Source organism: Aricia agestis, chromosome 6 (assembly GCF_905147365.1).
Source record: "Aricia agestis chromosome 6, ilAriAges1.1, whole genome shotgun sequence".
NCBI classification, from domain to species: domain Eukaryota; kingdom Metazoa; phylum Arthropoda; class Insecta; order Lepidoptera; family Lycaenidae; genus Aricia; species Aricia agestis.
In genome coordinates this window covers 8,005,801-8,032,492 of record NC_056411.1, presented here as the reverse complement: position 1 = coordinate 8,032,492, position 26,692 = coordinate 8,005,801, and the positions used below count along the sequence as shown (strand labels likewise).

Below are 26,692 nucleotides of genomic sequence, written 5' to 3'. Positions count from 1 at the left end.
ATACTACGTGAGACTAATTATTATAGTTGATATAAAATATACATGAAACCTAGATCACAAAAAGTACCGATTAAAACATAATTTAAGGCAGTTTTTTATATTTTAATAGTAGACCAAACCTTGACTGACCGGTAACACATCTACATATCAATAAAAATGACTATGTTAAAGCACAAATCAATAGGCGTGATAGTTTTTCCGTAAAGTGTAGGTACCACAAAAGTTCTCAGATTGTGGGATATTATACTAGGGCTTGCTTCGCTCGCCCTTTAATGATAATTTAACTGTTTTTCAATTAAAAAAAATACTTCACGCAAATGATAATCCATGTGTTAGGCTGTGAAGTAGCTTATCTAATTTATCAAACAGCAACATCTACATGAATTAGCATAAGCATGGAGTAAACATTGTCACTATTAGGCGGCTGAAGCCGAGACCGCCCCAGGCGACACTACTACGTTTGAAGATATTATAGATTTATCTCTACACTCACATCAAAAGTGAGCTGGAACTCGAGCGTCGGTAGGAATTCACTGACGGTGCCTATGGCGTGCACGATCACGTACACGGGGCGGTCGCGGTGCGTGCGCGTCGCCCGCAGCGGCGAATTGAACGTCCACGATGTAAGGTTCACACCAGCACGCGGCGTTATCGTGATCGTGTTGTGCGCTGGCCCTGGAAATTGGTATTTAATTGGAACTGATATTTAAAAATATTTTTAAATATCAATTCCAAATTCCAATTTATATTTCATTAAAAAAACGCATACTATCCCATGTTTAATCTTATTTAAAATCCCTGTTTTCTAATTACATCAGTATACGGCATAATGCGTTCAATAATCAACGTTGAATGTTAAATTTAAACTACTACGTTCGCAAAATCAAGCTCTCTGAGGACCAATTTCATCAACGACTGTTAAAGTTAATGCTCGAATAAGTAGCATGTTGCTTGCCTCTTTTGTTTTTCATGTTCACACTAAAAGACGTTACTGAAATTGGGCCTAAACAAGCTAATTCACGTTATAATTACACTACCACGTTCTCACAGAAAACCGGCGTGAAACAGCACTTGCGCTGTGTTTCACCGAGTGAGTCAGTTTACCGGAGGCCCAATCCCCTACCCTATTCCCCTCCTTACCCTCCCCTATTCCCTTCCCTTCCCATCTCTATCCTCCCCTATTACCCTATTCGCTCTTAAAAGGCCGGCAACGCACCTGCAGCTCTTCTGATGCTGCGAGTGTCCATGGGCGACGGAAGTTGCTTTTCATCAGGAGACCCGATTGCTCGTTTGCCCCCTTATTTCATAAAAAAAAAGCTTCGGCATTGTGGGCCACTGAATCGCATTGAAAACAGAGAATATTATACATATTGAATAAGCATACCGTTGAGTACGTAGTGTATGGTACAGGTGTTGGCGTCACAAAGGCGGCCTTCCTCCCGCAACTCGTGTTGAAACTCTTCGGGCGGAGGGAAGTCCACGAATATGCTGTCAGACCTGCGTATAAATATATCGTTAAGAGTACTTATGGCATTGTTTAAAATATTTAACCATGCAGGCGTACAATAACATCTATTGTACGCCTGTATTGCATCTACCTTTTTACCTTAAAACTCTATTAAAATTGAAAAAAAAAAAACTCCAACTCACAAATAGATATCGAATCTCGGTCTATACAGCGGCACGTCACAGTATACAGCTTTCTCGCAGTCTTCCGCAGTAACGCGACTTATATGCAGCGAGCGGTTGTACGTTTGTATGGCGTCGCCCGCTGCGTGCACGCCCAAAGCGTCGACCTTAGTCACTAGGATGCCTGAACGACTATCGATAACTTTCATATCCTCGTCGAAAGACGTTATTTTTGTGTGCTGCAAGTAAAACACATCCATTATAATGAGCCTGATGTCTGATGATAATTATTAGGTGTTATTTAAACCTGGGGCCGGACCACTAAACCGTTTTGAGACTCAAACAATCGAACGAGAATGCCGCGTCGTACTCTAACAAACGTGAAATATGACGTTGGTAGAGCGGGACGCAGCATTCTCGTACGACGGTTTCGTAGTAAGCCTACTGGCGATTAAAACGAATGCAATATATCGCCATTCCAGCGCCTTTGCCAACTAGAAAGACGTATGTTGGATTAATTGGTAAGTAAATACAACAATTGTTATGATAGTTCTTTTTTTAGGGCGCGTTCAGACGTACGCGTGTTCTGCTGTAGCGTTTAGCAAAAAACGCACGCAGCACGCGCTGAATTCGCGCACGTCTGAATAGTATGGTAAAAACGGGACCCTATTACTAATATCTACTTCATTGTCTGTCCGTTCGGCTATCTATCTGTCTCCAGGCTGTATCTCAAGAACTGCTATGTACTGTTATAGCCGCTATACAATATAACAAATATTAAAATCAAAATAAAACCTCCCCCTATAGGTACCCTAATGTCTAACTAGCTTTTAACATGAACCATAGCGATGAAAACTGTATCGTTCAATAATGTGAGAAAATACTCACAAACCAATAATGTCTCTGTGTCGCGTAGCCGCCGGGCGCGTACGGGTCGAAGGGCACGAACATGAGCGCGACGCACGCGGCTGACGCCGCCCCCAGCACCACCCACAGGTAGCGACGCGAGAGGGCATTTTCAAAAAAATGTGTACCCCTGGTTTTTACCTTGTCCCTTGACTTTGCTACAGATTATTTGTAAAAAATGACATACTAACATTTTGTAATTTTAATGTAGGAGCATAAACAAGTTTTCTTTTATTAAAATACATTCACGTTTGTATATAATTTTATTTAGTATGAGATTTATAAGGGTTTTTAAGTACCGAAACCTATTAAATTCACCTGTCCCCTTCCCAGAAGTTGTAACAAAATCTTTAATAACTATTTTTTTTTCTTAAAGTAAGTTACTTAAAAAAACATATGTTAGATTCTTAAATACTTAATGTATCAATTGAGTGTCTTGTTATTGAAAAATCTAACATAATTTAACTACAAATTAATTAAAATTATAATCATGAAAAAACAACCCGGCCGGAATGTTCGGTTTAGTGACCGTTTTTTTTAGTTTTATAAACATACTACAAAAATATTTTCGGCACTAAATGATAGCACTATATTTCATTGTACATCGAGAAACTTCAATTTAAATTTAGTAGTTAAAAATCTGCTACAAGACGCGGACGCAGGTTGGATGGTTCTTCAGGAACGGTTTATTTGTTCAGATAAGTGACCATATTTTGTAAGCATTATTATACTTTCTCCAACTGTTTTTACTGTTGACACGTTGCAAAATTAGTTTAGTATTTAGTATAAAAAATGAAATTGTGATAACTATTATCGGTTATTTACAAACACTTTAAAAGTAAAAGAAAGTAATATTACGTGACTTCCGACTTGTGACTTTTCGTATGGTCACATATAATGGAACGGACAAGTCACAACAGGCGGAAAGCATAAGGCTTAGTTCACATTTTAAATAAATTATTTTTTTATTCACAGATTTTATTAAGAAAATTGGAGATTTTTAAACTGGTACGATTAACGTACAAATATATTTTTTATTACTTATGTGTTAAGGTGACGCCGCGTTAAAGTAAAAAACCGTTTTGGATATGTTTTAGATTGCTATTTTTGCTTGTTTTCTGTGAGAGGCCGGCCCGGCCTCTCACAGAAAACAAGCAATGGAACAGCAAAAAATGGAAAGGGCGTAAGCGACAAAATAGTTTTGTCGCGTAATTTAAAAACCATAAATACATTTCATATAAGCTATGGGCAAATTAAAGTGTATGCTTGAACCAATCCATGTACATTTTTGGAAGCTTAAATCACTCTCTGTAGGGAAAAATAGGAATCCTTTTTTTTTACACAGGTCTATTTGATTGATTATTCTGTGTTATAAAAGTTGACCAATCGTGTTATGCTATGGGTAAATCAAAGACAAAGACATGATAAATACTGACAATGAACTTTAATTTCTTAGCTTTAGTTATTGCTGAGAAAAATCGATATCGCTACAGCCAAATCATAAAGGCGTCGACTTTACTTAACAATAACAAATATACTATTTAAAATTTAAGTACCTAAAAGTTTTATGTTTTTTAAAAATTTTGATTTTATTTCCACTACTTTTCTATCAGTAAAGTTGAAAATCATTTTGTGTCGTTGATATTTGCAGATTTATAATAACTAGACATCAGATTATATGCATTTGCATACTTGCATATGCAAATGCATATAATGTCACTTTTTAGGCGATAGTGCATATTTTGGCAATTTTTCGTTGATAGTGCATATTTCGGTAGTTTAACTTCCATGGGCATTAAGATTGCAATCGGAAAATGTTGGTAGAAAATTATTATTGGCGTATAATAAATAAATAAAAAGTCTTTATTTCAAGAAATTAAAGATCCTGGATTTTATGAAATTATAAAAATTGGCGCTTTTATTAATGTCACTACCGGAAAAGTCTTCAAAAAAATAATAAATTTTAATATTAAGTGACTTTTGATTGTGCATATTTTGTGCATATTTCGACCATTTTTCGTGCATATTTGCATGGATATTTCGGCACTTTGATCGTGCATATAATCCGATGTCATTAATAACTTAGGAATTCGTAGACATGTGAACACATCTTTATGATTATGAGATGTTCGTCCCTCTAATTATTGAAGTTAAATCTATGAAATCAAAGAATTTTTTACTTTTATAAGTAGTGCAACAATAAAAATGTTTAAATAAAAGGTTTTTGTGTTATAAAAACTCCTTTAAATATGTTAAATATTACTTACTCATGTAAAAAAATGAAAAATAACCTAGTGGTTGGGTCACATAGTCACACTATGGATTAAAAATAATTGCTACTCTTGTTGATCCTTGAAATTATCTAAATTTTTTTTAATAAACAATTAAATATGCATTTCACTAGATTAAATTAACGAAGAAATCCATTTATTGCTGTATTTTTTTGTATTAAATTATATTTTACATTTAGTCGCACAACGGAATCTGTTTCGTCGAAAATTCGATTTTGTTTCAATAATATCAGAATAATATAACGTTTTCAGCGTTCTTTTTAACTTATTCCATTAGTTCAATATTTTTCCTTGTATATGACATTCAAAAAAAGGTAAATAAATGACCTTAAAAAATATAGACATATTTTTGCAAGGGTACACGTTTTTTTGAAAATGCCCGAGAACACCAGCTCGATACCACACTGAAATAAAAATAATAACTTCCACACCACTTTCGGTGACGGTGGCCGGTTTCATTGAAACCAGACCTGGCAGGAGTAATTTTTATAGTGCCCGAGTGTGTGCGCAGTACACAAGAGCACTCTCATAACCCAGAGGGACGGAAGACTGACACGACTGGCGAGAGATCAGGCGCAGGACCGACTTTTTACATGCCCATCTGACGCATGGTCTTACTTGTTGATCAGCCTGCATTGTCTTACCGAACTTGCAAATAACATGTTTCCAACGCGGGAATCGAACCCACGACCTCCGAGTCCAAGAGCCACGTTCTAAACCACTGGACCACGGAGGCGTTAGCTAAAATAATAATTGATGTGAGAACGCACTAAGCGACACTACGCAGCAGCGAAGAGACGCGCTACGTCACACGCCAAAATATTATTTGTTTGTAATCGTATGAGCTAAGCTGCACTACGCGGCAGCGGCACTGTGCGACTCTGCAGTGGGGTCGCAGACATAGATCAAGATAGATGTATGTACTTCGCGTGCCATATGGTGTTCCCAAACGACGAGCAATCTGCTTGTCTTTCGAAAGTCTGTTCTTTAGTCTGCTATCGGAATCGGACGTCAATCGGAATTCGAATTATTATTTTTAACCAAAAATTAAAACCGACTTCCAAGGTAAAAACAATAATAACATCCTTATAATATGAACTAAAAAGTATTAAATAATTTTTCCTATATAATAGTGCCTTCAACTATTTCTGTACTCAATCTTCATCATTTTGAAGTCGGTACCAGATGTTCGCGCCTTAGCTGCGAACACCTACACAATCGTCGAGCGCGGCCGTCGGCGCTCTTCCATCCCACTCACACGCACGAGAACATTCGCGGCGCGGTACGAGGTACACCGCGAGCCCCACTTCGATACCTACAACCGCCGTGGCCGCTCATAATTAAAATTTCTATTAAGTATATCAAGTTATCAAAATTGTTAAAACTGGAATATATTTGTATAAAGAGCACAGTTTTTAATTTATTCTCTTATGTTCGAACGAACACCAGATAGCTGAAGCTTTGGTTCTCTGACAGAATATTTGAAACTTTTGGAACTGGCACCGACTTCAAAATTATGAAGATTGAGTACAGAAATAGTTGAGGTTTAGCCGAATTCGGAAAAAGCCACTATTAGATAGGAAAATTATTTAATACTTTTTAGTTCATATTATGAGGATGTTATTATTGTTTTTACCTTGGAAGTCGGTTTTAATTTTTTTACCGACTTCCAAAAAGGAGGAGGTTATACGTTCGGCTGTATGTATCTTTTTTTTTTTGTATGTTCAACGATAACTCTGCCGTCTGTAATCCGATTTTCAAAATTCTTTTTGTGTTGTATAGGGTTTAACTCGAATTTGGTACCATGTTCACAAAAGTGGTGATCTGATGCCCATCATTAGATCCTAGAGGAATCGAGGGGACTCCTTGAAATTTGTATGGAAACATATAGTGATTTCAATTTTTTCTGAAGCATTCGAGGTAAATGCTACCAAAAAGTAAGATTTCGCTCCAGGTTATACCCTGGATCCGAAGGTACCCAACAGAACTTTTGAATCCTTATAGATACTGGTTCGGGGATTTTGGCGTTGTTAAAACCACTGAAAGGATAAGCTAATACATCAATTTAAATAATCATCATCATAACAACAATAATTATACCATGGGTCATCACATTATGACCCAATTATTGGTACTTTTCGTGATATTTTGCATCGAAGCTGTTTGTGGACCGATTTTTAAAATTCTTGTGTTGTTGTATAGGGCATAATTTTTATTTTGTATAATAATTACAAAAGTGGTGAGCTGATGATGGGATCTATGAGCAATCGAGGGAAATCCTTGAAATTTATCAAAAGACTCATAGTGGTTAAAATGTTGTTTCTAGTAACTTAAATATATTATGTTACGAATAAAATAAAGTTCATACGAAGGTGTCGCTTGGTCCAAAGACACTGAACAGAACTCCTGAACCTTTAAAGATAAATGTGTTTAAATTGCAGCATCGCTTAGATAACTGCAAGCATTTACCACAATTTCGCTTACAGTAACATAATGTGAATAGTTAACTTTCATAGTGGTTATTTACGCATAAAGCCTTATCTTGTAGATAACTAAAAAGAGTGAAATTATTATTTTTAACAAAAAATTAAAACCGACTTCCAAGGTAAAAACAATAATAATATGAACTAAAAAGTATTAAATAACTTTTACTCTATAATAGTGCCTTTTTCAGAATTCGTCTAAATCTCAACTATTTCTGTACATACAACAGTCTTCATTACTTTGAAGTCGGTACCAGTCCCAAAAGCTTTAGATATTCTGACATTGACTGAACTCACGATAAAATTAGCTGGTAAGTATTTTCGCCATACTAACAAGGGTCTTTGGCCTGTCTTTCGACAGGGGTTGATTTTTGAGAATCTTATCGGAGCTTTTTTGCTCCCCTCGGCGCCCCCTATCGATTGGTATATTCAAAAAGGGTGGTTATAAGAGGTTAAAATTTTGACGAAAAAATTTTCTAAGTCTTTTTTCCATAGTGACCCGTTTCCTTCATTCCAACCCAAATGTGTGCCTTACGCTCTGGAGTAAAGGTTGAATTTGTTACTTATGTTCAATTTTGTGGTACTTGAAATATTATGTATTTTGATTTTTGAAACAACATTAAGTATATTTTTTTGTAGTAAAATCGCTTTGAAATGTACCAAATAAATAAGGACATAACGTGATGACTGATGATATTTTATGGTGTTGTGTGTATATTGTATCCATATACAACCATGTGAGTTGTGACATTGACATGGAAGTGATGATGATGATGATGATGAATGTAATTTGCATAGTAGCATATGCCTTCAGTTCTTAAAACAACGCCTAAAACCCCAAACTTGTATCTATAAGGAATCCGGAGTTCTCTTAGTATCTTCGGAACCTTGGTGCAAAATCTTGCGTTTTGGTAGCATATGCTTAGGATGCTTCTCATAAAACCAAAATCACCATATGTTTCCATATAAATTTTGAGGAGTTCCCTTGATTACTCATGGATCCCATCATCAGATCACCACTTTTGTGAAAATGGGACCAAATTGGAGTGAAACCTAATATAACAAAACAAAAATTTTAAAAATCGGTTCACAAACGGCAGAGTAGTTTTTTTTATTTTTTTTTTGTATATGTATGACCACATACAAAAAAAAATTAAAAAAAAATATCCACAGCCGAATATATAACCTCCTCGTTTTTTGGAAGTCGGTTAATAAACGCTATTTTGTATTACTATACCGGCACAGCGAGGGCGAGCAGCGCGAGGGCGGCGCTGACGACGGCGATGGTGCAGTCGGGGCAGGCGGCGCCGGAGCGGCCCGCCACCGGCAGCAGCAGCGCGCTCAGCCGCACCGCCTGCGACAGCAGCAGCAGCACTGACGGCACACTTATCACGGCTTCGAGGAGTAGATGCTGCCATGCTGCAAACATACGACGTTGTCAAGTGTCTTATAAAAAACTAGATGACGTACCAGTGATGTTATAATTTATCAATTACATTGTAAACATTGAAGAATAATATTTTAGTGTCGTGTGTTGCCTCATCCCACTGTCGTTTAATAAGTATAAGGGTCTAAACACACTAGGCTGAATTACGCCGGCGTAATTTACGTGGCCGAAATTACCTTTCAGCCGCTTACGTCTGATGCGACACACTATAAATTACGCGAAGAGCCGAAATTTCGCGGCGTAATTTCCGCTGCGGAACGCGCGCGTGAGTATTTGAAATTCTCAGATGTAAGAGTCTATACAGACGGACCGCATTTCAACTGCAATCCAACCGCAAATTACAGTTCAAGTGCAGATTGAATGCAGTTGACACAACTGCAATAGAACTGCAAACCAAACAGTTCACACGACTGCACGCCAACTGCAACTGAACTGCAATCCGACTGCGCGTTTGGTTTGAATTTCTATTGCAGTCATGTCAACTGCATTCAAACTGCACTTAAACTGCAATTTGCGGTTGGATTGCAGTTGAAATGCGGTCCGTCTGTATAGACCCTTACGCGGTGTTAGAACATGTGTGCGTTAACGCTTTGGGTCTATACAGACGAACTGCAATCCAACGAAAAGCAAATTGCAGTTCAAGTGCAGTTTGAATGCAGTTGACACGACTGCAATAGAACTGCAAATCATTATCAACTGCATTCAAACTGCACTTGAACTGCAATTTGCGGTTGGATTGCAGTTGAAATGCGGTCCGTCTGTATAGACCCTTAAGGTTATAGTGGAGATTGTTAAGTCACTGAATCTAAACAAAAGAAAACAAATAACCACTACTTTCCAAGTTTATTCACTCGTTTAACAACTATGGTATTAAATGCAAACAAGTCTAAGCCAACACGTGTGATCCCGTCGGGCTCTCAACGCAAAGTGACGATACGTAGTGTGGCCGCTTCATCGCATTAATTCTCGCGTTAATCTGCCACTAGAGCTATCGCCAAACGGAAAACGGCATTGTAAACGCCGTTGAAAATGTGGCTACACCTACGGCTAACGTCCAACAACGCGATAATTAACGGCGTTTGACGTTAGTGTGGCCCGAACATTACAAGGTTGGATTTGCTATGTTCGGTTTTGATAATTCCGTCGCGTAGTGTGTTGCTATACAAAACTTTACCGCCGAATCGCTGCCGAACTTTACGCTCGACTCGGTTCGACGGAAATTCGGCTCGCGACGGAATTTCGGCATAGTGTGTCGTCCATCGCGTTCCGTCCTTATTTTGTATGCATTTAAAACGCGGCGTAAACGCGGCGGAATTTACGCCGGCGTAATTCAGCCTAGTGTGTTTAGACACTAAAAGTATGCCAGTAAACAGTATATTGAGATTTTATTCGTAGCTTCAATCGTTTTATATTATAATGGATCTTTAGAATACCTGCAGGTCTAAACCAGCGCAGCACTGACAGGGATATGAGCGCCCCAAGTGACATGACAGTCAGCGGCACAGACAGGATGTACCGGACAGGTGCGGTAGACGGGAAGACCAGTAGAACGACCAGGGCCAGTGTAATCAGTAGACGGGTCGCCGCCATCGCCTGGGCTACTCGCTTGAGGCGGTTTAGACCACACTGTAATCATAAAGTAGACGAAAAGTGTTGCCAACCCTCGATATATTAAGAGGATACACCAGGGGCTAGAGAAATGAAAAAAAAAGAACGTGTAATATCTATAGATGTCTCCCTTACCTCAAGCCTATACCACAGAGACAACTGCAGAAAATCAACGATTCGTTGTCCCCTGATTCCTTCTCCAAAACTTAACCGATTTATGTACTTTTTCACTAAAGATTAAAGAGAGGCATGAGCTGTGTTCCTATGTTTTGCTTTTTTTTGTATAATCTAGCCAAATCTGTTTCCTGGACATTTGAACACAGCGAAAATCTGGCCATTTTTTTGGGTTTTTGAACGTTCATTAGCAGTCACTTGCGGCAAAGATCGGAAAGTCACCTTAATAGCGATGGAATGATATATGTACTAATATTTATGTAAGTATATTGCTGGCCTAAGGGAACTGCACATTTTTCATTGAAGACACTAACTTCCAAACTAAAGAAAATAGCTAATTACTCAACGTCTGCTGTCTTTTTTTATATTAAAAGTGTCACATGACAAAGAATATATCTTGAATATTTACACGCTACGAAATTATTTCTATTCTGTGAAGTAGGAACTTTCTCGATATTGAAAGAAAGAAAGAAAACGTTTATTTGTGCAGGAAAACATACATAGCTTAGTTACAATAAATAATACATAAAACATAAAATGTTTTCGAGCACAAGCCGACGCAGCTCAGCATATGCTGACTGTAAGCAATCAGCGCTGATCTTCCGCTGGGCCGACAGGTGACGTCACGGACATCAATCCAGTATCACAGATACAAGTTTATATAACTTATGACACAACAATATAGAAAACAGAATGTCACAAAAGTTTATTTTTAAGTTGAAAAGAGTAAAGACACAAATATGAGGAATGTACCTAAAAATATATCTTCAATATTAATTGTAGCATTTTATAATTAAAAATTTAAAACCAGTGTAAATAAAAAGTATAATTTTATTTGTATTGCCTTTATATTGCCTTTTACTATTTGTCGAATTTTATTTGTACGTTTTTAAAAGTTACAAACACAATATAATATTATGTGTTTGCGACTCTTATCTAATCCTCACAATCTATATAAGAGCGCTTACAGACGAACGACACTTGTCCAGGGCACGCATTGATAGCAGACATTGACTGGCTACAGGTGTAAAAAAAATTATATGAAAAAATCCAACGACTGCCGTCGACGCGTGCCGTCTGCAAGTGCCGCTGACAAGTGCCGTTCGTCTGTAAGAAGCCTTACCTTTCTAGTCCTCCAAGCGTCAAAAGCGTGCGAAGCGGCGACTGCTGCTATGACAAACGGCATCCAGTACAGCGGCGCCACCAGCCACGGACGAGACAGATATCTGTCACATACAAATTAATTTATACAAATATCTTGAGTGGCACCTACGGAATAAACGAAAGAACCTTTATATTGATATAAGTGTTTTACATGGTACATGCGAACGTAAAATACGTAGTTGACACATTTTTGTGACGTTTGTTTTGTCTTTTTAGTTATTAATTTCTATAATTAAATAATATATTATGTTCTCAAAAATATAGGCAATAATTTCAACATTCACCTAAGTTGTGTGGTGGTGTTGACCATTATGAGTGTACAGAGTGCGACGGCGGCGCAGCCCGCGAGCGCGCTCGCCACTCGACTGATCACTGACAGTAGAAGCTCGTTTATTGACGAACGACCTGAAAGACATAAAAAATCTGAATACATTTTAAGATTTTCAGAACGTCGTACTACTGGTGCCTACCATATTTTTATCAATGACAAGATGACGCCCACAACTCCGTTGCGCGAAAATTCGTTTATCGCGCGGGAACCGTACATTTTTCCAGGATCAAAAGTATCGTATGTTCTTTCCCGGGACTAAAAATATCTCCATACCAAATTTCAGCAAAATCAGTTCAGAGATTTGGTAACAGGCAGACAGACAGTCAGACCGACAGACAGACAGACACACTTTCGCATTTATAATATTAATAATATGGATTAATTTGTTTATGAGAACGAATAACACTCACGTAAACCAACAATCCACAGATAATACAGCACGCTGGCAGTTCCGAGCACCGCCACTAGCGCGTCGACCGCGTGCGCCGCGCCCAGCGAGTACGACAACATGAACAGCGTCAGATAGTCGTAGTATACCATCGGTGTTGGCGACTCCAGCTGAAATACATAAAAAATGGTTATCATACACCAGCTGACATGTTTTTCCTCATCAATCATTCTCTAAAATACGACGGCAGAAATCAATCACGTGGGCTTCAGTCTGACCGAGCATACCAATTACCACCTCGCTTGATCGGAAGATCTTCCTTTGCGGCCTCCACGCTTATTTTTACAATTTAAATGAGCACAACCAACCTTGTCAGCCAACTCTTCCTGATCAGCCAGTTCCCTGAGTAGACCGAGCAGCGTGTTTCCCGCGTTCTGCATCACCCCCGGCAATATGAGTGAGGGCTCGTCGTTGCGCGTGTGGTACACGTTGCCCCATTTCACGAACGCCATGTCCAAACCTGAGGCAGAAGCACAGACATAGATACCGCATGTTAGATACCTCGTGTGTATGTACTTCGCATGCCATATCGCGCTCCCAAACGACGAGCAATGCTCGTCTTTCGAAAGTCTATTCTTTAGTCTGCTATTGGAATCGGACGTTAATCGGAATTTAAAAAATGACAAAAAGTGCCTTATTGAACTGTAGAAATTCAAATAGAAACGTTGGCCTAGATAATGGGCACTTTTCTGTGCAGTAGCTATAAAAAAGTGGCATGCTCGTTTTCATATAAATGGAGCGACATGCGGTATCTATCTTGACCAATGTCTGTGGGCAGAAGTAAACAGGGTGTAACAACTAAGTAATATTACTTTAGGGTGTGTACGTGTTCCTTGTAGAGAGTTTACTGTCAAAGTAGCAGCGCTGAAAGACCATTTTTTTTTTCACTTTTGTATGGGGAAAATCGTGACGCTGGGGCGCTGCTAATTTCACAGTGAACTCTCTACAAAGAACACATACACATTCTAATTTCTAAAGTTGTATCACTTAGTTTTGTTGTTGTGCACACCTTGTATAAAGGGCGAATTGATAACCTCCTTTTTTCAAGTCAGTTAATTTTAAGTAAGTTTGACTGCCATAGTGTTTCAAACAGCTTGGACCCCTTGGGATTACGCCGAGATGTAGCTTCACTCTGCATCCTCTATCGGTTGTATCACGAGGAGTGCTCTAAGGAATTGTTCGAAATCATACCACCTGCAACTTTTCGCCAACGTCCCACGCGAAAAATATACCATCCTCATCACCTTGATGAGTGGCAGTCTTCCACGGTGCGTTTCTCGCGTAACTTTCTGCCGCGCACTGTAAAACTCTGGAACGAACTGTCACCAGCAGTATTTCCGGACCGATACGACCTGCAAACCTTCAAGAAGAGAGCGTATTCCCTTTTAAAAGGCCGGCAACGCACCTGCAGCTCTTCTGATGTTGCGAGTGTCCATGGGCGACGGTAGTTGCTTTCCATCAGGTGACCCGTTTGCTCGTTTGCCCCCTTATTTTATAAAAAAAATATATTAATATGATTATGATTACCTTGCATATTGCCGAAGTCCCGGAATATCCGGAAGTCGGTGTCGGAGGGTATGACGCCGGCGCGGAACATCGCCTCGCCCAGCGACTGCGCCGACGGCCGCGCGCTGCTGCGGACGTACGAGCGGAGAATGCGCGGGTCTGTTACCTGAGGGGAATACAGCATAACTGGTGAGACATGATCAATACTTAAGGAGAGTACTCGGTACCCGATTCTCATTATAATTATGTAATAAAATTAGGTAATTAATTATTGACCAAATTACCCTTTAAATAAATGAATCATGGACACTTATAGTCGGGGCATTTTAATAGGTCACATTTGACAGTTCATCAAAATTGCACAACGTAACCTTGTAGCGACGTGTATAAAAACTAATTTTTTTTGTTTTGTTATAACTGCACAATTGATAAACTTTTTTCAATTATGATTACATATTTATTGTTACGAATACCTATACGAATTATTTAACTATATTTAGTAATTTGAGTTCCCAGCATTGTTCTCATAGAAAAAGTTGTTCATTTTGACGGGATCATTTGATTGGTTAGGTTAGGTTAGAACTTAGACCACAACACAGAGGGAGTCGAGCGAGCGCAGCGAGCGTGCTGCGGCAGCAGCCGGCGACCGCCGTCAAGTAAAAGGGGGGCTCGGGGGGCGCAGCCCCCCGCCAAGACAAATACAAACCACTTGGCTAAGCGTCGTCTAGCTGTAGTGTTGAACGTTGTAGTCAACAAGTCGGCTAAACGACGTATAGCCGTGTGATTGAATGGCGTTGTTCAGTCAAAGCTAGCTATGCTAGCTGTTTGATTGAACGGTTATTTAAAGCAGTCGGCTACGACATTTACACTAACACACTGTAGATATCGGTGATCGCACATTTATCGCCGTACGCGCCGTATTGTATAATTCGTTGTAGGTATGAAATGATGTGAAATCTCGCACGACATTCATCCGCACCGTACGCACCGCATTTCGTGAACTATGCGGTGCGTTCGACGCGTATGGTGCTGCCGAATGTGCCAAAGTTAGAATACAAAATTTTATACTGTCAAAAATTGATTCAAGTGTATTGTTACATAATATTTATAATTTATTCTACACTTACGCTAATCCATGTATCTGGCAGACTGTCAAGAGTCTAGTACAACACTCAAGAGGCTTTTCAACGACAAAGACCACAATATTGATTGATATGAGTTATTTTGATTTACATTTTTAATATTTTTATCGATAAAGGGGGAAATCTGATAAACAGCGGATCGATAGAGTTATTATATATTGTACCATACCTTTATTATATCAATCATTCAAACATTTAATCATCATCATTTGTTTGCAAAGAATGCTGGTAAATACAGTTGCAAACATTTTGCTTTTGTAGCATACAAAATAATATTATCGTACCTGAAAAACATTAGGAAGGCCATTCATGCCGGCGGAGTCGAGGTTGACCACGCTGACCACGCCCTCCGCCCACGGGTGAGATAGAAACGCGTGACTCGCCTGAAAAAACATGACATGAAACAACATGAAACAACATTTATCAATTCTAAGAACGGGGCGTTTTTACACCCGTTGTAGTCATAATAGTACACAAATTCATTGTAGCCTTTAAGGGTTAAGTTAAGCTGCATTCACGAGTTCAGAAACCGCTATAGCTAGAGTTCTAAAATTTTCACAGATTGTATTTTATATCTGTTGCCGCTATAACAACAAATACTAAAAACAAAATCAAATTAATATATAAAGGGGGCTCCCATACAACAAACGTGATTTTTTGGCCTTTTTTGCTCGATATCAATAATGGCAATAGGTAGGCACTTGATATTTTCACAAAGGCCTTAATTATATGTCTACTTCAATATTTAAGAATAAAATTAAAATAAAATAAAAATTAAAGGGGGGCTCCCATACAAAAACACAAATGTTCGCCTATTTTTCCTCTATAACGTTATGGAACCCTTCGTGCACGAGTCCGACTCGCACTTGGCCGGTTATTGGTGTATAACGCGGTATGATATCAGATATAAAAACATAGACGTGTGAGCAAAACTAATAATGCTAATGTGTAGCACTTAATTGACACTGCGTGTTTTATATAATTTACTCAAATGTAAATACAACGTTGACTGATGGCCTTCCGATACGAAAATTGAACAGTATGGAAAACAGGAAACTTAAGGTACATGTCATAATATAAAAAAAATATATAATTATTTACATGTCATTAATTACTCAGTTTATACGCTATACAATGTTTTGTCCTTGTCTATTAAGCGTTTTGTACATATCGTCATTGAAATTCTAAACACCACGTAAGTCACTTTTTGTCTATTTTGAGATTTTGATGCAATTCGCCAGAAAATCGGAAGACTATCGTCCAACAAAAACTCGTAAAATAGTTAAATAGTAAATCTGAATTACTGTGGAATATAGGTACATATAATATACTTATATTCAATCAATTTTTTCTCTCTCTTGAAAAGTTAATATTTTCGATTTACGTGGTGTTAGAACTTCAACGAAGATATTTTAATAGGTAAGGACGAAACATTGTCTAGCTTACGCAGTCTTTAAGGGGGCGACTAACCCAAAATGTTCGATTTTATAATTTATTTTTATACTTACTTGAAAATAAACCCCGAATTGTTTCATTTTCTAAAATTACATACCTACTACATTATATTTCCGAGAATTCGATCTGAACAAAAACACGATATCATAAAATTTTCGCCATAGAAAAAAATCACAAAGATGCATCTAATTTTTTACGAATTTTTCATTTATTGCCATAACCGTGCATTGAACTAAGTTAATATTTTAACACATTGTGTAAAATTCTATCATTGAGAGATCGACCTAGCGGATTTTTAAAATGTTGTATAAATCGAGTTATTGAGAAAAAACTAATTTGCCTGTCCTTTTTCACCTGGTATAATATGAAAGACGGGCGTGAGTGTGAAGAGTGACGATGTTTGATTTTTTGGGTTAGTCGCCCTTTTAAATATTTTTTATGAATCTCATATTCATAATCATATTATAATAAACATTGTGTTACCGTAATTGGTCGCTGTTAAGCATTTGTATATTACACAAATTTTTATTTGTTGAGTTATGAATGCAGTCTTGTTCTAAATGATTTTAAGAACATGTTTGCATTCGTAACTCGATACGTAATTTTTTTTGTGGGATAACACACAAATTGCTAAACAGCGTCCGTTATTATATTAATTCACCTGCAGGGGCGTCTCTTCAGAGCCGTTAAACAAGAATATGATGTTATGTTTAAACTTCTTCTTCCTCCGGGAAAACTTATACAAGATCTCCGCCATGGCGCCGCAGAACAAACCGTTGTCTGATGCGCCTATTAAAAAAATAGGAAAATGAGTATATTAACATTTAACATATTAAAATCTATATTTCCTAAAGCTAAGGTACACCATTGTAATATCAGTAGACAGTAATAATTTATTTTTATAAATTATAAACTGTATATTATATTATATAGGATGATCTGGTGCCATCTGCATGCTGCATGATCACCATAGAAACATTTTCGTTCTTTTTGGAATAATAATAGAGATTCATAAAAGAGGCATGATGTAATTCGGTCTAATTTGTCTTGCTTAAATTTTTTTGTCATGGCTGAGTCATGACCATGATAGCTTTTAGTTTGAGTACATTTAAAACAATTCTTAATTACCTATAGCATAAGGTACAGAGTCGATGTGACAGTTAACCAGTATGGACGTTCCAGTGCTGCCATCTGCACGGAATCCGCTCTCTCCCTCTAACACCGCGATAATATTCGATAGATTCTGGTAACAGTTCACGTGGGGTGAACTGAACGCTAGCCAGTAGTCACCTGAAACAATAAAGTCAGATTTAGGGCCTGTTTCACCACTTCCTTATAGTGCCGGATAGACTATCCACAACATATCTGACAGATAGAGTATGGAGTATCTGTCCTTCCTGTTTGAGGAACAGATGTTGCTGGTCATTTTTTCTTGGGGCTTTTTTAACCAACACTAGAACTAACAACTTATTTGCACGATTGAAATAAAATTTTGATGATTTTAAAAATCTAATGTTTTTTCATTGATTTTATTAGCATGCAGAGTTGATAAACAAAATAGGGTTTGGTAATTTAGGGCACTATTTTCATTGGCCTTAAAATCACAGACTTCTCAAAATCAACTTTCTCACATCAAATGTTGCATCTGGCTTTATCGTTTTTTGCAAAGAGCCTATGGCGAATATTAGTGGCAAAATTCTGAATCACGCTATCGAAGTTTTACAAGCTGGTATAATTTATACGAATGCTAAAATACAATATAACACAGCGGGCTTTGTTGACCTTACATGCACCAGTAGCGGCGTTAGGGGGGCCGAAGCTGGGCGACCGTCCACCGGTGACCGGGGCGCCGCGTTGAAGGCAAATAAAAAGGCGCCACAGGCGCGAGAACGACAACTCGGCAGGGAGCGCCAAAGAAATCACGCCCAGGGCGCTGGTAGTGCTAAAACCGTTATTGCATACCACCTCGCTTAGTCCTATATATCCCACTCACCATTAGCATACTGCCAGTCAGTATGCACGGGGGTATTGGAGTCTGTGGCGATGGTGTCCACCATGGTCTTGACGTCCCTGGTCTTGACGAAGTGGTCCACCGTGCCTGCTACTCGCGGCTGGTCGCCGATTATCTGGTGAAGGTATTCGTTGGCTTTCTCCTCGCTGAATATGTCGGATTCCTGTAAGATTTTTACTGTGGATATCAACTACCGTCAAAGAAATTGGGAATGAAAGAAATTGAATGGGGTCATCTTTTAGCGAATAGATGAAAAAATACACTCAATATTACATTAATTAGCTAGATAACTCTGCAGGGAGCAACAATATTCCTAAGGTGTACTGTAATTCATGAAATCAAAAACTTTAGTTATACGTATAGTATATTATTATAATATTATAGTACGGTTTGGTACACAATTCACAAACGTTATTTTAAAACCTAAAATTTATAGAACCCAATACCTGAGTAAATTATAAACGCTTTACATCCTGAAGAAGTTGATAACCACTGATAACCAGGGCCAGATTTATATTTTTATGAGTATATAGGCTAGTTTAATTTTGACGCCCCTATGTGCGAACTCTGCCGCCATCCTAGGCTAGGATGGACGCTGCCGCCCCCGCTCGGCCATGGCCTATACTGCCAATACATAAATCGAGAGCTGCTCAAAACCAAACAGTAGGAAGGTAATACGTACCAATCTAGATACATCATACTTCTTCACGACAGCCGGCATTCTGTCCTCCATGTACTGTGCGAAGAACGCCAGCCCGATATAGAAGCCCAGCAACAACAGGATAAACGGGCTTGGTACCTGAAAACGTTTAAACAAAACCTTTAATTATAATCGAAGACGTTTAATAGACTTCCACAGGATATGCCTGAGATGTTTAGGAAAATCTAAAATTAGGATCTTCTTTGAAAAAAAAATGTAACTAATTACTGTAAGACAATTTTACAAGTCGAGCCAGTTATGGTACTTCGTTTTTGCACTTAGTTCAGTTTCATTTATACAAATTTATTCATACTTCTGATATTATGGGACCTTCTTTGATAAGTAGGCAATATAATAATAATAATTTAATAAAGCTTACTACTTAATCACCATTTATAGACACCGCTTACTGTTAATTAGCACATAGTTATAATTATAATAGTTGAGTAATGAATAATGATTATTATTTATTTTCATAGATACTGAATGTTGCCCGCAACTTTGATGCGTATAGTCGTCATTTTTCCGCGACAAAATATCCTTTGTATTTCTGGGAAAGTATCTAGGTACTACCAAATTTTATCGAAATCGGTTTAACGATTTGGAGGCGAAGAGGCTCACAGACAAATAGACAGACTTTCGCTTTAATAATACTAGAATGGGTTTTAATAAGATAAGGACCCGTAGCGAGGATTTCTCTTCATGGTCGTTTATCTCCAGTGGCAAAGCTGGAGTATATTTCACTTTCTGAAAATAAAAATATTACCAGGTTTAGTACCCAACAGGCAACAAGCAGACTGTTCTACGGTTAGTTACGAAATTAATGATTTGAAAACATAAAACATTTTCTTTATTTTTAATTGACATCAAAATAGGATTTCTGTTTTCGGCTATACATTTTATTTTATTGCTTCTATCATTGCTCATTAGTAACGTGACCGCGTTCTTTTCTACAGGTTTACGTCAGTAACAGACAAAAGTCCTGTCCGTGTCCAGCCGCCAGCGGCGTATCAAGACTAAGGGCCTGTTTCACCACTACCTGATAAGGCTATCCACCAATTAACTTGACAGATCAAGTATGAAGAATCTGTCAATCCATACTTGATCTGTCAAGTTAATTGGTGGAAAGCCTATTCGTCACTTATCAGGAAATGGTGAAACAGGCCCTTAGTCTTGATACGCCGCTGGCGGCTGGACACGGACAGGACTTTTACTGACGTAAACCTACAGCTAAAACGAGCATAAGAAAACTAGATTTTTTCAGAGTCTTCACTTGCGCGAAATAACTTAATTGTATTCCTGGCACACCCACATATTTAACTTCGTATGGTAGAGTTTTAAAAGATAATTTCATAAGACATTCACGTCACGAACAATACGCCTGGACCTGCCTCAGCACCGAGGTAAGCTAAAAGAAAAGCTGTACCTAATTCGTATATTTAGATTTAACTAACCGATTTCTGCTGTTTCGGCATATCCATGATTATTCTGCACAGCACTACTATTGTCTATTTCAACAGCACTCTCCATATACAGTTGTATCGCGTCGCACCAGTCACCAGTCACCACTGGGTACTCTCATAAAATTTTATTGTATCATAATTCATAACTATCAAACTTATCTATTGTAAAGTGGCGTGTACATTGTATTATACCTCGCTAAATATTATGCACTTTATATTATATGTATCTCGCTAAAGGAGTGAGCACACTGAGACGGGCCGTGCCGGGGCTCAGCGTGCCGGGGCTCATCGCAAAAATCCGCCTCCATACAATTTGTATGGAAGCGGATGCGCGTATCGCACACTATAGGCCTACTACGAAACCGTTTTGAAACTCAAACAATCGGACGAGAATGCTGCGTCCTGCTCTAACGACGTCATTTTAGTTTTGTTAGAGTAGGAGGCGGCATTCTCTTCAGATTGTTTGAGTCTCAAAACAGTTTCATGGTACAAGCCGTGTGTCGGGGCGCACACTACTCGCGACTTAATGTGAAGGCAGCCTTATTCTACTATGACGCAGTCCAGATCAAGTAGAATAAGTGTGCCTTCACATTAGGTCGTCAGTAGTGCGGCAACAACGAGGTTTTTTAAAGGTTTTACGAAAATACTCAAATATTCATAAATAAAAAGTTTTATAAATTAAATTTCGGGTATCAAAAATTATTTCTCTCAACAAATCCGTTCTTTAGCATCATCCATCAGGGGGCCTCGCCTAATATATTTTAAGGGGCCTCGCAAGGGGCAAGACCTACATTTTATGCCCACATAAAATGTAGGTCTTGCCCCGCCATTAACTGGCGACTTAATGTAAAGGCAGCCTAATTTCGCACCCTCTATTTATCTCATGAAAAATATGTACCTATCACCGTCGCGTTTGCTTCCACAATCCACATGCACGATATAATAATTTGTTTGTACTTATACAGTTATGAATACACATCCTAAATCGTTTTATTAGCCTGAATTAATGGCAAGTCCGTATAATCTGTAAATATCTCTCCTTATATCCTTATCTGTAAATTGTTAATCTAGGAACTAAATTTTATAACAAATTATTATTTTAACCTACTACCGGAGTGGTCCTATTTCACAGTGTATTTTTTGTCCAACAAATTGGCCATGCCTTTTTTTTTTGGAAATCTCATACAGAAATGTTATGTTTACATATAGAAATAATTTATCTGTTTTTTAATAATTTGTCTTTTTGACCCCCTATAACTTCATTGTGGATAAACCAACAAGCCTGAATTTTCAGTTGTTAAGCAAGCATTGTATAAACACAGTATATTTAAAATTTTATTCAATTTGAACGAGTAGTTTAAGAGCTGTAACTTGTTAAAGTTTCTTAATTTTGTCACTGACTGACTGACTGACCGATCACTAAAAGTCTAAGGCACTTCTAGCAGACATAGAACCTTCAAACTTAGAATATAACTAGTGTTTAGTATCTAAATCATGGAAAAATTCAAATATTTCAAAATTTCTGTCCAGTTTTCTAGATACACTAACTTCGTAAATAACTTTGTAATCCCATATAAATGTATATGATTACAAAGTTACATTTGCGGTTTGTGATTCAATGTACCCGTACTGCATCAATATCTCCGGTTTATCGTCGGTAGAGAGATATCTAGCTAGTGTTTAGTGTCTTAATTAAGGGAAAACCTAATAAACATTTCATAATTACGGACCAGTTTTCTTCTTCTTTCTCTAACTTCGTGAACTACTTTGTATTCCCATATAATATATTATGTATAAGATTACGGTTTAAAGAATTTATTCTCATTAAAGATACAATATCCACTTACATGAGAACAAGACATTAACAATACCTACTAATTATTTATATCATCAGTACAGTTCGAACTTACAATATTACTAAGTACAAAAGTTTATGCAATAAACAGATAATACATAATTCATTGTTAAAGTTACATACTGAGGAAAGGATACAAAGATTTTAACATTCTTAGATTTAACAGTGTTCAATGACATGCTTAGACAGCTGGTGCTTAAAACTATTAAAAGAAGTTATATTTTTAATGTGGTCGGGTAAACTATTATATAACTGTGCTCCCTCAAAAGTGATGCTTTTTTTGGCATAGTTAGTACGTATTTTGGGTAAAACTAATAAATTAGGGCGTCTTATACTTCGGCTAGTTGTTTGGGATTTTACAGAAAAAGATAATTCACTTTGGATTTTACCATCGATTATTTTTCTAATTAATATACAGGTGTTGTAAGTATATAGTTGTTTTAAGTTCATAATTTTAGTTTCGCTGTAAATTTGGGTTGTTGGTGTAAAATATGGGTATCGAAATATTATTTTTACAATTTTATTTTGGAGAGTCTGTAATTTATTTAATTTCGTTTTATTTGCACTGCCCCAAACCTCAGTAAGATATAGAAGGTGCGATTTAACTAGGGAGTTGTAAATAGTAAAGCGCAGTTTTGTTGGAATGCATTGGTTTATTTTAATTAGTGAGCCTATCAAAGATGATAACTTATTAAGAGGATACAACAGGGGCTAGAGAAATGAAAAAAAAGTACGTGTAATATCTATAGCTGTCTCCCTTACCTCAAGCCTATACCGCAGAATGCGATAGAGACAACTGCAGAAAATCCAGAAAATCAACGATTCGTTGTCCCCTGATTCCTTCTCCAAAACTTAACCGATTTAAGTACTTTTTTCATTAAAGATTAAAAAAAGGCTTGAGCTGTGTTCCTATGTTTTGCTTTTTTTGTATAATCTAGCCAAATCTATTTTCTGGACGTTTGAACACAGTAGAAAATCTGGCCATTTTTTTGGGTTTTTGAACGTTCATATCTTATTTAATAATTAAATTATGAAAAAAAAAAAGAAAACATAGGGACATTGTATTAGTGGCCGTAGATATTTAGGAAAAAAATTATAACTCTACTAGCATTATCCAGGGAGGAAACAGGGGACAACGTTTGTATGGAAAAAAGGGCGGTGTGGAATCCTCTTAATTATGGTATCTATTTGATTGTTCCAGGTAAGACGCCTATCCATTCTCAAGCCTAAGTATTTTTCGCTGTGTTTTTCTATAATAGGAGCTGAAATTATTTTGTTTCTCGGGCTAAATATAATGTAGCATGTTTTGGCGACATTAATTGTTAAAAGGTTGTACTTAAGCCATTCAGAAAGAATATTTAAATCATTTTGAACTTGTTTTATTATATCATGAATATTAGCTCCAAAGTAGAAAAGACAAGTGTCGTCCGCAAATAAAGTTAAATAACCGCAAAGGCCTATTTTATCAATATTGTTTACATAGATAAGGAAGAGGAGAGGTCCTAAAATCGAACCTTGTGGTATACCACAATTAATAGGATGGGGCTTACTGCAGGAATTATCAATTTTTACTATTTGTAGTCTGTTTTTTAAGTATGATTCAAACATTTTTAATGCATTGCCTTTTATGCCAAAAGCTTTCAGTTTCTGTATTAGTAATTCATGACTAACAGTATCAAAGGCTTTTTTTAAATCGATAAAAACTCCTAACACTATGTTCTTCTTATCTATATTATCTTTTATTTTAGTTACTAAATCGATTATAGCTGCCGTAGTACTACTTTTTGCTCTAAAACCATATTGCCTTTGCGAAATAAATTTAAAGGAGTCAAGATATTTGGATAGTCGCGAGTGTAAAATTTTTTCAAGAATTTTTGATAGTACCGGCAGCACTGAAATTGGGCGATAATTTCCGGGGTCTGTTTTGGGTCCAGATTTGTATATATTACAAAGTTACATTAATTTTTTTTTATTTTTTTATTATAAAATTGGGGCCGTCTATAGACTGTTCGTCCATATCCTTTTTTTGTTATTTTATTATTTAGATTTTTCGCACCAAGGATAATTGAAATAATATTATGAATTTTAATTAATTGTGGTCCATCACGCCATGGACACTTTTTTTTTTTTTTTTTTTTTTATATATATATGTGTATATGTATATTTAATAGAATAGAGTATAATATGTTATACATATAATAAATAAATATATACATTTATTGTTTTATAAATTGCATAATAATAATATTAATGTTTTGAACGGTGAGGTCCCAGTCGGTGTGGCGGCCAGTAGATCCGACATTTTCCGATTTCCTTAGATTTTATGCTGCTCCACCCTTTGCCTTTAGATGTTGTGACATTGGCTTGGTGGAGAGGGGTCACTCAAGCTGGGTGGAGTTTCTAGGTTGTTAAAAAGACATCGTTCTGTGTCGAATCTACCCGCCATGTGGCTTAGGACTTTATCGTTCCTGTCTTTTATAGCCATTTTTATATTATAATCTCTTATGTGTTCGGTTGACACCTCCGTGGCTCTTTTTATGAAGCTTGCCACAGCGTCTCCATCAGTGTCAGTGTAATAGACACAGGTGTTAGTGTGCCGGGATATGGCTACAACTGCATGAGGAACGCTGTCATGGATTGCCAGCTTTCGGGACTTGGTCTGTATGATGATCACCGAGGGACTCGTTAATCCCTGAGCTTCATGGATTGTGAGGACGCGAGAGTCCGTTCCCGATCCATAGCCTGTATTAGTGAGGGCTGCTTTCTCCTCTTGTGTGTGGACAAGATACAGGGTATTTAAAAGTTACATTAATTGCAATTTATGAATCATTGTACCGGTACCATCGATATTTCCGTAATATACTTATATATATTCGAAGGAGTAATAGTTGTAGATAGGTATCTATATATATGAAGCTCTAGCTTTTGCTCGCGGCTTCGCTCGCGTGGAATTAAAAAATCGCGTAAAATACGAATATTCTTGTAAACCTCCTTTGGAAACCTGACGTTTTTCCAAGACCAAAAGTAGCCTATGTTACTCTTCATCCTTTCAACTAAGTCTACGTCAAAAATCAAGTCGATTGGTTGCTTCGCTAGGCCATGAAGGAAGGACAATCAAACAAACACTTTCGCATATTTTATAATAATATGAGTATGGATATTGGATAGTCATGAAAGGCAAGTAGTATAGTAATACCTGTGGTTAATACTGTATATCTACATAATGATTAAAATATTATTATTAAGTAATTGTAAGTTTTATTTGTTTCTTATAAAAATCGTTATTGATATTTATAGTAGTAATAGGTACAAAAAAGGATAAAAGTAGAACTCTACAAAAAGAAGTGAGATCCCATCAAAAACATCCTGTAAAAAAACCAAGTCTCGCAACTCAGTTTTATACCAGTCCGTACCTACCTAGGGGACCTTCTGTCTCAAGTTAGAACGAAAGTTATTATCATATCAATATTAAAAATCTTTTACGTTTTAAATAAATAGATCGACTTGGACATCGCATGAAAACACAATGTATTTTACAATTTATACATAATTATTATATTATTAGATTGTTTAGTCTATTGCGCTCTATGCGATTGATGCAGGCCCGTAGACGTACTGTGTGATACTGTATTGTGTTATACTAAATCTAATTATGCGATGTCCAAGTCGATCTATTTATTTAAAACGTAAAAGATTTTTAATATTGATATGATAACTTTCGTTCTAACTTGAGACGGAAGGTCCCCTAGGTAGGTAGGGACTGGATAAATTAACCGACTTGGTTTTGCATGGATCTCATAAATTTTTACGGTATAAAACTGAGTTGCGAGACTTGGTTTTTTTACGATGTTTTTGATGGGAGTATTTACATGCGTTAATTTCTTATTATGAACAATAAAAATTCACTTTACTTATTTTTTTCAAAAAGTTAAAAATTGCCATAACTTTTTAAACATTTACTTAATTGTCTTCTTGATTATTCTGATCGACAATATTAAAAAAAACACACAATTTAACCCAATTTACATATTTCTTAAACAAGTTTTTAAAGATTTATTTACGATTTACGTTTTTTTTTT

General features: G+C 37.1%; 1 protein-coding gene across 5 annotated transcripts in view; it reads right to left on the bottom strand.

Moving 5' to 3' along the window:
- LOC121727617 (endoplasmic reticulum metallopeptidase 1-like) overlaps positions 1–26,692 on the bottom strand; it is a 32,201-nt gene that overhangs the window by 715 nt on the left and 4,794 nt on the right. For 2 of the 5 annotated variants that reach the window (XM_042115546.1, XM_042115545.1), the window contains 18 exons: positions 19,977–20,042; positions 19,278–19,394; positions 18,578–18,758; positions 17,713–17,874; positions 17,246–17,373; positions 15,414–15,512; positions 14,009–14,153; positions 12,790–12,941; positions 12,444–12,591; positions 11,987–12,107; positions 11,662–11,764; positions 10,190–10,382; positions 8,547–8,728; positions 5,212–5,230; positions 2,518–2,639; positions 1,651–1,868; positions 1,385–1,497; positions 494–675 (listed from right to left, as the gene is read on the bottom strand). In XM_042115546.1, the coding sequence (XP_041971480.1) occupies positions 494–675; positions 1,385–1,497; positions 1,651–1,868; positions 2,518–2,639; positions 5,212–5,230; positions 8,547–8,728; positions 10,190–10,382; positions 11,662–11,764; positions 11,987–12,107; positions 12,444–12,591; positions 12,790–12,941; positions 14,009–14,153; positions 15,414–15,512; positions 17,246–17,373; positions 17,713–17,874; positions 18,578–18,758; positions 19,278–19,394; positions 19,977–20,042 (2,451 nt within the window). Of the gene's footprint in view, positions 1–493; positions 676–1,384; positions 1,498–1,650; positions 1,869–2,517; positions 2,640–5,211; positions 5,231–8,546; positions 8,729–10,189; positions 10,383–11,661; positions 11,765–11,986; positions 12,108–12,443; positions 12,592–12,789; positions 12,942–14,008; positions 14,154–15,413; positions 15,513–17,245; positions 17,374–17,712; positions 17,875–18,577; positions 18,759–19,277; positions 19,395–19,976; positions 20,043–20,749; positions 20,858–26,692 lie in introns of those variants that run through there. The other 3 variants (XM_042115544.1, XM_042115547.1, XM_042115548.1) reach the window with 3 other exon arrangements.